General features: G+C 40.5%; 1 protein-coding gene across 5 annotated transcripts in view; it reads left to right on the top strand.

Moving 5' to 3' along the window:
- The window catches only part of LOC101849484, a 137798-nt gene that overhangs the window by 116946 nt on the left and 7307 nt on the right, over nt 1-13545 (top strand). For all 5 annotated transcript variants that reach the window (XM_005104981.3, XM_013086218.2, XM_005104980.3 and 2 more), the window contains one exon: nt 12779-13438. In XM_005104981.3, coding sequence (XP_005105038.1) covers nt 12873-13438 — 566 coding nt within the window. In that variant the 5' untranslated portion in view covers nt 12779-12872. The remainder of the gene's footprint in view (nt 1-12778; nt 13439-13545) is intronic.

Raw genomic sequence — 13545 nt, 5'->3', positions numbered from 1 at the left:
CTCTCTCTCTCTCTCTGTCTCTCTCTCTTTCTTTCTCTCTCTCACTCTCTCTCTGTCTATATATCTCTCCTTCTATCTATCCATCTATCTATGTACATTTTGTATGTTTTATCTGTCCATGTTACTTACTGAAAGTCTTAACTTTTTTGTCTTTCCTTTATGATTCTCTCTCTGTTTTCATTAATTTGTTTTTCTTTCATCTTCTGTTGCTCTCTCTTTCTCCCTCAGCCCTCTTTTCATTTCTCTTCTTCCTCTGTCTTTATCCTTGAACGTCTCTCTCTCTCTCTCTCTTTCTCTCTCTCTCTCTCTCTCTCTCTCTCTCTCTCTCTCTCTCTCTCTTCTCTCGTTCTCCCTCTCTCTCTCTCCCTCTATCTTCCTTTCTCTCTTCCTCTGTCTCTATCTTCTCTCCTCTCCCTCCCTTGTCCCTGCATTTGTACCTCCCCTCCCCCTTTGATGCCCTCCCTCACCCCAATCTCTCCTAACAGTAACACGTCTTCTATTGTCTCCGTCCTGTCCCCTCTTGCTCTAGAGGGCCAGTCTGTTGAGGTTTCCTATTACACATTCACGTGATCTCAAACTTCATCATTTACTCTCGGGCTTAAAAGCAAAATGGTTGTAAGTAACGGAAATGTGCAGCTGATGGAACTATTAATTGACAAAAACCTGAAAGTCATCTTGCAACTGAGCCAGGAAAGTCTACTGTTCTTGTCAGTTTTCCGGCAACTAAGAATGTCAGAGAATGACTGATACACGTATACATCATAATGATAGATAGATAGATAGATAGACAGACAGACAGATAGATAGATAGATAGATAGATAGATAGATAGATAGATAGATAGATAGATAGATAGCCAGCCAAATAGCTGGAATTATTTCCACGGGTCACCTTCTGAATAGATTTTTTTATCTGTGGCGTGCGCTCACGCGAAAATAACTCGATCGAAAAAATGATTTTAAATGTCTTAGAGTTGAATTTTTAGCCAGCTTCATGCACAAGGGTACTTACGGATGTTTTCCTGATAAATCAACCTCTTCCTACTTCTAACAAAAATTTGGGGAGGTCATGCAAGACCAAAAAAGATCGTTTTATGGATCACGTAACGAACCACATAGCGAAGCCCAAGTTATGATTCGTGCGACGGGACAACCTGATTAAAAAGGGTTAAGAGTATTTTAGGGCCTGCTGGGGTAATAGTGGTTGTAAAGTGCATAGAGCATGCAGTGGAGCGATGATATGCGCTGTACAAAATGCTATTATTATTATTATTATTATTATTATTATTATTATTATTAGTATTATTATTATTATTATCATTATCATTATTACTAGTATTATCACTATATTATTATTAATTATTATTATTACAATGTATTATTATCATTAGCATAATTTTTTTATCATTACTTATTTTAAAGGAAACAGCAACAATATTGATCTGGGAACATTAATTTTACATTAATAATGCCTCTTTCTCATCTCCTTATTTCACTATGTCTGGGGTGTAAACTTTAGGCTCTTCAGTAAGTCCGTCTTTCTGCTAGGGTGCTGCATATCACCAAAGTGTGATATCACTCGGCCAGGTTTGGTTGTCACAGAAAGAGTCGATCAATCTCGACCAAAAGAGAGCCAAGCTGGTTGAGAGAGGGGTGGTTTTATAATTCACCAGACGATCAAAGTTCAAGATTTGGTCCAGCCCCCCCCCCCCTTTTCCTCCCACGCCCCCTTTACTTTGTAGTCCAGTATGATAATATTTTCTGAGCTCACAGCGCGCGTTCTCTCTCTCTCTCTCTCGCTCTCTCTCTCTCTCTCTCTCTCTCTCTCTCTCTCTCTCTCTCTCTCTCTCTCTCTCTCTCTCTCTCTCTCTCTCTCTCTCTCTCTCTCTCTCTCTCTCTCTCTCTCTTTGTCTCTCTCACTCTCTCTCTCTCTATCTTTCTCACTCTCTACCTGTCTCTCTCTTTTTAGCTGTTCCTCTCACAATCGTTCTCCCTCTCTCCCTTTCCCTCCTTCTCTTTATTCCGTCTTTTCATTTTGAAGTTTAGCTTCTTAGTACCTTTTAAAACAAAAAGGATTATATTCCTGAAACTGGTCAAAAGTGTCACTCCTTAAAACGTACAGTAAAAATACCGATTCCGAAATTACAAACCAAAATCTCAGATTTTTTTTTATCTTAGCCAATGATTTAACTGCCACGATATAATATGATATCCATTGTGATAACAGTAGGGATCATTCAAAAATGAATTTTGATGTGTAAGTTAAAAAAACAAAACATAATAAAAGTATTTTTCAACACCCACGCAAGTATCAACATAAGATATTCCATACCGTATGCCCGTGCATGTTTCCCGTCGTTTTCTGCAAATCTCGTGTGAGAAGAAGCCCATCTGTTGGCTGTCAATGTCGTTTTAAGGAATTCCGTCTGATTTGCAGTGAAGATCAGAGGATCTCATCTACGGGGGGAAATCTATGCTGGATCAATCATTCCCGTCCAGCATCCGTCCTGGTGAGATAAATAAGCCGCCGTGTAAACATGCAAGCTTTGTGTCTGTCTGGCTGGAGGCCCTGTCTATTTGTCTGTTTGTCGGTGTGTCTCTCTTGTTTTTCTCCCTCTCTATCTGTTTCTCTACTACCATTCTCTCTTTCTCTATCTATCTCTCTTTCTCTTTCTCTTCACCCTCCCCCCTCTATATCTCTCTCTTTCTTTCTTTCTCTTTCTCTCTCTTTCTCTCTCTCTCTCTCTCTCTCTCTCTCTCTCTCTCTCTCTCTCTCTCTCTCACTCTCTCTCCCCCTCCCTCCGTTCATCTCCCTCTTAGCATTTCATCATTGTCTTGATTCTCTCCCTGACTTCCCTGTTAGTGCTAGTCTGAGCTAGACTATACAACTGTCATGTAAAGCAGAACTTTCATCTCTTCGACTGTTCTGGAGAAAAAAAATCATAACCTATGCTTCCCTTTTTATGTAAAACCATAAGCGTTTCTTTCAGAAATTGGTTTTCTTTAACCGCTAAAGCCTCTTTTTACATCTTATTTCGACGTATAACAGCTTAGGTTTACTCTGCAAACACGAAATCCCTCTCGTCTCTCGTGTCTTTTGTTACTAGCCAGGAGGAATCCGGTACTGTTCTTGAAACACGAAATGCCAGTCTATAGAATAGCGCTTTAATACCATTCAAGTTTTTGTCGTTGTATGCTTGGCATTCATCCAAAAGGAGCCTAACAAACTTCTATTGAAGCATCACTTTTATTGGCCCTGGTGATCAGTCGTACTTGTTTTGTATCAAACATAATAAACATAACGTGAATTCCAAATATTTTCTTCTTTTTTTAAATTAAGAGTTTTACTGCACTTGCAACGCAATAAGTTCATATAAGAGTCGAAACACTTTCGTCTACATCCTCCGAGCCTGTTGATTGAAAGTATCCGTTCCCTACAGCGTGAACTTTTTAAAGATTAAAGGAAAATATCGTTCACAACTTGTACACTATACGCCTTGCCTGAAAAAGCTGAAGATCGGATCTCTGATCATGCGATTTTTATAAAGTCTCAAGCTCTTTACCTCTGGACAATTTCCAAAAATTCAATTCAATTGAGAATGTTAAAGTATATGAAAAATATGTCGACATAAATAGAGAAGAAAGGCATAAGAAGAAAAGGGGGAGACTCTCATTTCGTCGTCCACTTCACGTTGAATATCTTAACACAATAACACCCCTTGGCCCACGACAAGCCATTTCCCAGGCGTTGTTGCCGACACATCCTGCTGAATCTGAGTAAATCCCAGCATCCCTAGCGATGAACTAGCGCGGCGTCTCCTACATGCCCTTGTAATTGAAGACAACTAAACATACTGCTCCAGAGACCGCATGTTCAAGAAATCGTCCCCGGCCAGACAGTTAATGTAATTCAAATAAAATGTAATAGTTTTCGACTGTCTCGGGTGCTTTCTCTGTTTTAAAAAGAAGTCGTCAAGGTTTTTGTTGTTCTATGCGCATTTTGGGTTGGGAATTTTTGTTTGTTCTTTGTTTGTTTGTTCGTTTTTGTTTTGAGTTGATTTGTTTTGAAATATCCTGCTTTTTTCAGTTTAATTTTTTTTCTGTATTTTTGTTTTTGTTTTTCTTTGTTGTTGTATCTTTGTCGGGGGGGGGGGGGTTGTTTTTGGGGTTTTTGGGGGGCTTTTTTTGTTGTTGTTTTTTTTGGGGGGAGGGGGGGGTTGGGGGGGCGATTTTTTTATTGACATTTTTTTTAGGAAAATGGTCAACGTGAATAAAATGTCTTTTTGATCCCACCGAATATAATAGCTGAATCGTTGTTTTTTCTCGAAGAAACTTCTTTTCGACATCGTTGTACTCAAAGAAATCTGAGAACCTGCAAGAGTCTTCACAAACGGTAAACCAAACACCGCAGTTTGCAGATAGATAATATATCTACACGAAACCGGCAGTCTCGCAAGGTTTTTCACTCGATCTATGCATACTCTCACAGCTTATTGTTTTGTTTTTTGTTTGTTTCATTTAGCTTATGATCTTTTGAAAAATGGAAAAGTTATTTTATAGGACATTAACTATTTTTGCGCTGTCTAACCATTTTTATTGTTTGCGATTTCATAAGGGAAAGCTTACATAAAGTTAAAAAAGAAAATATTTATTCATAGCATTCAATTTTCTGTAGCCCCTTCCAATTTTGTGAATATTTTTTATCGAATATTGCATTAGATAGTTTATAAAAACTTGACAAAGCTGAACAAAAATAGACAAAAGTACACAAAATCAACCAGTTTTACAAAAAGAAGGACTTCCAAAGAAGAAAACGAAATCCATCATGGCCCCGGGTTCAATATCTGAAAACTGTTGGGTTTTTTTTTAATATAATGTTAAAGAGACGCCATACGATCGCTGTTGTTTTTTCCTCCTTATGATACTGAGTACTAAAGAGACGATCCTTCAATGGTAAAATCCTAGAGTCTGTTAGTAACACTAAACATGTTGTCTGGAAAACGTTTTTGGGAAGCTCTGTCTACAATATCACAGCTTCTTTGTTAGGCACCATTCTCGTTTTTAAAAAAACGTTAGTAATTTGTAAATGTATATCACACTTGTGTGACGTCTAAGGATTTTTTTCCGTATGCCATTTTTAATTTAAAAAGGTTGGAACATGTAAAAAAACGGTTTTAAGTCACACTTTTGCAATGTCAATCGTTGAAACGTTTTCTTGGCGTGCTAAACCACTCCATTCAAACTGAACCAAACGACGAAATCTGAAGTACATGTAAATTAAACCAAACTAAATAACCGACCTTGCATTGTTAAGAACGCCAAATGGATTTTTGGGGCTGTTTTGTTTTCATTTGTTTGTTTGTTTGTTTTGTTTTATTTGTTTATTGTTAGGTGTGTTCGGTTGTTTTTTTCAAAACAAAAAAACAACGTCATCTTACTTTATTCTTTCGATCTGGGTAGAATATCATAAAACCATTTCCTCATAGACAAGCCATTCGACCGCTATTGTACTTCCTCTTTCTGAATCCGAGAACAAGAGAGAGTCCTCATCAATGGTAAATCCTGGCATTCGAGGCGATGAACCAGTACCGGCGGCTCCTCAAGCCTGCAATTACGAGAATATCGATTTGAGCACAGGATGGGAGCTGTTGAAGATAAACTTTGCCGTTTTGCTTCCGCTTAGGTCTGTGGTGAGAAATTACGGCCGCATAGTTAGGGATATTGTTGCTGAATTATATGCATCTCTTGGGTGATAGTATGCGAAATGAAAGTGCCTGCCTGCACTTCGGCTTTGGGGCGAGTTATGAGAAACACCGTAGAACTGGGAACAAGCAACAGATGGCCACAGAGACAGTGGATATATCTCAACTAATATTAAGTCTATAACAGCTATTAGACTATTAGACGTTTTAGTTGTTTTTTACAATGTATAGTCTATGACCGTTTGCGTCTTGACAGACAAGTTGAAAGTAGTATGCAGAAAATGGCCTTGCCTGAATAGTAAACATAGAGGAAGTAGATTGCCCAAGTATTAATCCCCTCCCTTTAAATCTTGACCTCTTTGTTATGCTCAAAAGTTGAAGTAATATAATATACAAGTATTACCATTCGTGAGGATGTGGTCTGTACCAATCACTTTATTGTCCTGTTACTTTTTCTGCTTTCAACAGTACGGAGATCAGTATAATGCTTACAATTCTGTGGAGAAAACGTCAACTTCCTTACACAGAGAAGCATTCCCTACCCCCCCCCCCCCCCCTTTCAGTGAAGAAATATAAGCTGAAGGGCTCTAGGTTCAGCAAACGATTATAAAGCCGTGCCAAGACAACAGCACTTTGGGAGAGAAGGAGAGGCAGGCAGAGACAGACATGAGAGTACAGCATCCTAACTTTCTCTTTGTTATTGTTGTTGTTGTTATTGTTGTTGTTGTTGTTGTTGTAATGGTGTGTCTTTTACGCCCCTACCGAAACAATTTAAAGGTTTCGATCCTACCTGTCAAAGCCAACCTGGGCTGATAGGACTACAACCTCCCAACAAGAAAACTGAGATACATGTAAAAAGTTGTTCCTGCATCCGATCAGGACATTAGGAATTGCCTTGTTAGTGAGACAACTTCCTGGGCCTTGGGCATATTGTGGTAGGGTGGCAAGTTCCTTTCCACGCCGTCTTTACTTCCCCAACTCGAAGTCAGGTACCCATTACTGCTGGGTGGGCAGGAGGGGGCGAAAAAAATCCGCGTCCGAACCGAGGCTCGAACCCGGACTTTCCGCTTCTGAGACGAGCGCGCTATTCGCTTCGCCACCGCACCCTCTGAGAATATATTTATGTATTTGATAATAATTCACCCCACACGAGTCTCCTGCTTGCAACAACGAAGTGGACAACCGGCGTAGCCTACTGTAGACACCCGCACACTATCCGAAAAAAAAGTTCTGGAGCAGCTGCTGATAAACACACTGAAACAGCTAGCAAAAATGAGACGGTTTTATTTTTTGTGGTTTTTTTAATTAGGGAGAGTTGTTTGTCAAGCCATCTGCGAGTGATTATGCTCTCACGGCAGACAACAGATTGATACAAACAAAGTTTTTATCGCACCTGAACGACCCAGGTGTAAATTCCCTTACAACGAATAACGACGAGCAAGAGAAGAAAAAAAAACTGCATGGCATTGCTATCCCAAAAACAGTGTTAGCACCGAACGACCGATAGACAAGCAGGAATGTATCGACGCGTTTATAAACAGACGATACACAGACGAATAGAGAGATGGAAAGAAATGTGAAAAACGAAAGACCTCAGACACAATCAGAGGAAAAGGGGTGAGATCGCCTAAGTATTTTGTGAGTTACTAGAAAATTGACAGACAGACAGAAACACAGACGCACAGACACGCAGACACGCAGACAGAAACACATGCAGACAGGGATGGTCTGGAAACGGTTGCTTGAGTCTAATTTGTGACGACCACCTAATGGTAACACCCACAGTTACCTTGCCAAAGAAACTCCGTCCGTTATTATGATTACGACATGTAAATGACCTTTGAAAGTCAGTCGGGCGGACAAAGACATACTGACAAACACACGCACAAACATTATAAGCAGGCAGACTTCACTACTCGGAAAATGATGAAACGCAATAAGCGGATGTCCTATAGCCGAGAAAAATTAGAAGGAAAGTGAAAAGGTAACATCGAACAAGTGTTTTATATTAAATATTTGTAGGGTAATGAAAGGAGAGACTGTTGACAGTGTGAAAGTGAGTAAGTGGAAAGTCTGCAGATAGTTTAATAAATGATTGGGACATTAAAAGAGGGAGGAGTTGAGTGAGACGTGAAAAAAGTGCTTGAGTTAGTGAGTGAGTGAGTGAGTGAGTGAGTGAGTGAGTGAGTGAGTGAGTGAGTGAGTGAGTGAGTGAGTGAGTGAGTGAGTGAGTGAGTGAGTGAGTGAGTGAGAGGGCGAGGGAGGGAGGGGGAAGAGGGCAGTGAGGGAGGGGGCAGAGATGGAAGGAGGAAGTGAATGAGTGGAGGAGTGAGTGAGTGAATAAGAGAGTGAGAAACAGACATGGGAAAACTGAGAGTGGAAAGGAAATTGAGAGTCTGTGTGTGTATGTGTGTGTGGAGAGAGAGGGGGGGAGGGAGAGAGAGAGAGAGAGAGAGAGAGAGAGAGAGAGAGAGAGAGAGAGAGAGAGAGAGAGAGAGAGAGAAATACATTCATCTCATTAAGTTGGGGATTTTTCTGTTCAAATACGCAATAAGAAAAAAAAACTGCGAAAGTGTACAAAACATTTAGATACATCAGAAATTCAGAGTGAAAATTGGAAAATCGACGGGGTATATAAATATTTAGAGGAACTTTTTGGAAATGGACTTGTAAAATTCTCTTACAAACTAGAATATTTTACACAGAAAAAACGCCTCGAGCGAGAACTCGAGTTATTGACTTCCCGTGTCATGTATCTTCCGAGTGCTCGAATAAATAATTCTGTTTGGTCCTGTAGGCTTCCAGTGTGAAAGCAGAAGGCTTTACGATGTGCTGTAAGGCTGGGGGTGAGTCAGTCCTGGAAAAATGATGTTTGAAAGAGCTCTCCAAGCGGGTTTACACTCTACAAGTGTCGTATTAAAAGGGAAGGAAGGTAGGTTTGCTTGAAAGAGGAGTGGGGGGGGGGGGCTAAATGAAAAGTATGAAGGACAGTGCAGTAATGTTGTCGTTTCCTATTACAAAGTGCAATTCTGGTACATTTACTTAACTCTAAGCTGTGTTAATACTAATTCTTGCAGATATTGAAAGTTCTTCGCTAGACACAAAATAGATAATTTTGAAAGCAGCCTACTTAGTTCTTATCAGTACACCAGACTAAGGATGAGAAATATATTCGAAAGCAGAGACGCTTGGATTGTATAAGTACACCATATTAAAGAGATAGAAATATCCCCCAAAAAAGAGGAGAAAAATAATTCCGCATCGAGCGTGCCGTGCCGTGAACTCAGCTGGTATTATTGTGGGCTATTATACAATGTGGTCACCCAAGTTCTATTCCTCACTTTTTATATACCAAAAGAGTTTTTTTCATCATTTATTTTTCTTTTTTCTGGGAAAAGAGAGGGAGGGGGGGTTGTATATCCTTTTCGTCTCGTCCGCCTTTATCTGTCCTATTTATCTGTGATTTACAGCAAGATATCTGCAAGGGCATGTTTTGAAATCACTAGTCTTCATGTTCGCATAACTTTCATCTCGATGCCTTTTTGGTATGGTCTACCCCTTCTATTTTTGTCTGTGTTTTACTTTTACCCCAATCTCTTTGTAATGTTGGTCCGCATTAGACGGTGATAAACCGAAGGGCTTATTTAGACTATATACATATATATTATATGAGCTTTGAGAGAAGTTACATAGAGTGTTCTTATTTGTAAACTGCTGTTTTCGGCAGATTATTGATTCTCTGGTGAACAGAACAATGTTGTCTAATTAAAGAGACGTCATAAATATATTCTAGAAAGCTTTAAAGAGCAATCTGCCTTTTTAATAAAACAATTCCGTACAATTGATTATGCTATTCATTAATATCAGTGACGCCATCGCAAAAATAATAGCAACAATAACAACTACAACAACAACAGCAGCAGCAGCAGCAGCAGCAGCAGCAACAGCAACAGCGGCATCAGCAGCAGTAGAAGAAATAACAGCAACGACAATTATAAGGAAGACTTCTATGACAACAACAACAACAACAACAACAACAACAACAACAACAAAGAAACAGCAACAACTTCACCACAACCATGATCACAACCCCAACAACAACAAAATCAAGCCCAAAAAATAAACAAACAAGGAAAACAATAATAATAACAACAACAACAACAACAACAACAACAACAACAACAACAACAACAACAGCAACAACAGCAACAAAAACCGACTACTCCTAACTCAGTGTACATCACAAGGAGTATCATGTTTAAGAAACCCGTCTATCGCGAGCCACACAAGGTCCCTTAAGCGTCTGACTTGAGCGTTGCTACCCGGAAATGTGCTCTGTCTCTAGACAATTTGATCCGCGTTGGCTCTCATCAAAAATGAAAGAACTGATCCACTCAGGAGGACAGGCCTCCGTGAGAGAGAGAGGCCTTCTTATTAATAGGAATTAATACTGAAGATTGGTGGGGCTTGCCGAGATGGTGAAGACCTAAAAGGCGATAAGAAGATAGGAGAAAAGCGTTGACAAACGAAGAGAAAGAGAGGGGAGGGAGAGAGAGAGAGAGAGAGAGAGAGAGAGAGAGAGAGAGAGAGAGAGAGAGAGAGAGAGAGAGAGGGGGAGGGAGAGAGAGAGAGGAGAGAGAGACAGAGAGAGAGGGGGGTGGGGGAGAGGGAGAGAGAAGAAGAAGAAGAAGAAGAAGAAGAAGAAGAAGAAGAAGAAGAAGAAGAAGAAGAAGAAGAAGAAGAAGAAGAAGAAGAAGAAGAAGAAGAAGAAGAAGAAGAAGAAGAAGAAGAAGAAGAAGAAGAAGAAGAAGAAGAAGAAGAAGAAGAAGAAGAAAATAGGACTGTTGAAGGAGGTGAAGCTTATCTCGACATTATTACATAAGGTGGTGGCATACTTGGGGAAGTGTTAAAGAGTATGCTCATGATACGAGGTATTTCCTAAAAATTAAAAGGTTTGCCACAGGAAGATAAAACACCAGTGCGGACGATTTACCTATATTATATTTTGGCTTTAAACACCATGAAAAGCGACTTTCCAGTATAATCAAGAAATGTTGGGCAGCTAACAGAGTAAAAACGTTTACACTCACTATGGCAAGGATTGTGGGATAACACAGTGTTTAATGAGATAGTCATAGGGAAAGAGGGGTGCCTGATGTATTCAAAATAGCGCATCAGTGTGTAGGAGGAAAGTACAAAATTACCCTGAGCAGGTCTTACAGTAGAATGCATCACTGTGGTAGACCGTCTGGTAGACTGTAGTTAGTCAGTCGGGTGGGACTTGCGGCAGATTGTATTATAGCGATAGACTGTCAAAATGTTACATTGAAATCACATACTACACAACACCACACACATAGACACACTTTTACAAGTGTTTTTACAAACACACTATTGCCGGTCACCACTTTGCTGTGACTTATTTCTGAGCTTTTGTCTTGCTCAAGGACCCCCATTCCCCAACTAGACTCAACCACAATACTATTTTAAGACCAATGAAAGCCCAAGTCTGTATAAACGCACAAAGAAAATGTTTAGTAGATCGTAAAAGACTTCAGACCGTCAAATAGAAACAGACTGCCCCAGTACAGTTGCAGACCGTCAAGTAGAATAGAGACGTTGCGGTAGACTGTCAGGAGGACCGGCACTGATTTACTTTAGGTATACACTGTGCTTGCAAATTTCCCAATGGAGAGCATCGAAAGTGGTATACTATGTTCAATTTGTACCTGGACCTATTTTCATTGTGGTGTTTTGACATAATATGTTGTGTCTTAAAGGGCCATTGATTACGACTAAAAATAAATAATTATTCTCTCCACTGTCAATCAATACTGTCACATGATACACACAACATGCTCCACTCTTTAAAAACTCTTGCGTCCTGTACAATCCACGCGCAATAATACATGCACTATAAAAGATATCGACACCAACGCCATTGGCATCGTTTATCTTTCATTTCTCAAATCATCGTCACCATCATCAAGTGTCGTGTCTGGAGCAGACACTGGCAGCCATTGTGTTCCCTTCCTCTCTTTCCTTCGAGGCCCACGTAAATGAGTTGTTCATTGTGTTGTTAGTTGTCCATGTGTTCAGGCTATGAGAATTGTGTGCTTTAGCGCCCGCGGTTTTTTCCCTTTGCATTTGTCCTGTCATGCGTAGTGTTTTCCAACCCTTTTTGTTTACTGCATACATGCCACATGAATTTCATCTGTCTCCTCTTTATTGTCTCGATGAGTGATCTTTTCATGTTTTCCATTTTCTGAACTTTTTGGTTTGTCTTCTTTTCTGACCATTGTGTTTTCAGCATTCCCTTAATAATGTAGTTTTTGTTGCTTCTCACACGTTATTATCTAATATTGCTATCCAAAAAAAAGCTCTTTTAAAACAATCGTTGCTCGTATTCATTGTATACACGACACGTTATTGGGTAAAAACTGTTGCTATGGATGTCGTTGCAGGTATTTTATAACGTTTTCTTTAAAATATCAACTGGAAAAATCCAGCCATATTGTAAAGTACAATCTTTATTATACCACAGGGTTAGTGTCCTTTTCGAAATTAATTCAGCCTACAAAACGGAAGGAAAATGGGTTTTACGTTTCACTTTACTGCTCTTGTACTGCTGCTAGATTTCTCTGTTGATTGTATTATTATCATCGGACAAAAAAATCTCCGAAAGAAATGGATGGAGAAAATAGGCGAGAGGGAGGGGCCTGAAGAAAGGAAAAGGGGGGGGGGGGGTAAACATGTATTTTAAGTATTCAAGTATTCATTTTTTTAAAAAATTTTTGCTCACCAGTGAATAACGCTGCTGGATAGAACGGTTTCCTTGTGCTTATTATACTGCAGTAGCGTTGCGCAGGAACCAGTCTTGTGGGTATTTAACGTACGATTATGTACATGTATATTATTGTCTCACTGTTTTATAGATTTAATTGGCAGATAAAGAAACATGATGTGGAGTCGGCGTTGAAATTATATTTCTTTAAAAATTACATGTATTCAAGCTTCTTGCATTTACTATTTTTGTGTTGTGCAATACAGTGTATTTTTTTAAACTTCTAACTTGCAGGTGATGAGGTGAGACATCCAACAAAGATCAACCGCGTCAACCCACAACAAAAATAGAAAAGTGAAGTTACGAACACCAGAGACCAGCGTCATTCATGACCTCAGTCTACCTTCTCTTCACCACCACAATGACGTCGTACTCCTCGACTTTATCATTATTTTCCTCGCCAACAACATCGTCGTCGTCAACGTCATCGTCACTGACTTTATCGTCAGCGATGTCGACCACCATCTCCGCTGTGACAGGCAGGGACCTGGAGGCGGATATTCGCGCGTTCTGGGCTGCCTTTCCCTGCCCGCCCCCGTGGAGGCCCCAGATTCTGCTGGAGGTGAACGCTACAAAACTAGAACCTCACGTCAGCAGAACAGTCCGGGCGTTTCTGGCAGGGAAATGCGACATTGCTCACATACTCTCTGGCCACGCCGGCTTCGACGGAGATTTCGGGGACTCTGGCAGTTCTCCTGGGTTTGGGTTAGGGTCAGGTTTTGGGGGGTCGACGAGTGGGGGAGGAGAGGGTCATGACCCCGGAGGTACGTCCCTCAGTGACCCCAGGAGGTCGGAGCAGCCCTGGTGTGACACGGCGTGCCGACTGGCTGTTGGCTGTGCTGTTGTCTTCGTCATCATGGCTGCTGTTGTCGCCGTGCTGCTGTGTGTCAACCGGTGAGTGATGTGTTCCGAGTAGTTCTGGGACGAGCTGGGGATATAGGGTCGATGAGGAGGAGGAAAGGAGAGGAGAGAGTGGACGGAGAAGAGTGAGGGAGGGGGGT

The sequence above is a fragment of the Aplysia californica genome, unplaced genomic scaffold (assembly GCF_000002075.1).
Source record: "Aplysia californica isolate F4 #8 unplaced genomic scaffold, AplCal3.0 scaffold00444, whole genome shotgun sequence".
Taxonomy (NCBI): domain Eukaryota; kingdom Metazoa; phylum Mollusca; class Gastropoda; order Aplysiida; family Aplysiidae; genus Aplysia; species Aplysia californica.
The sequence above is the reverse complement of the archived record's forward strand: the minus strand, read 5'-3'. Positions and strand labels throughout refer to the sequence as shown.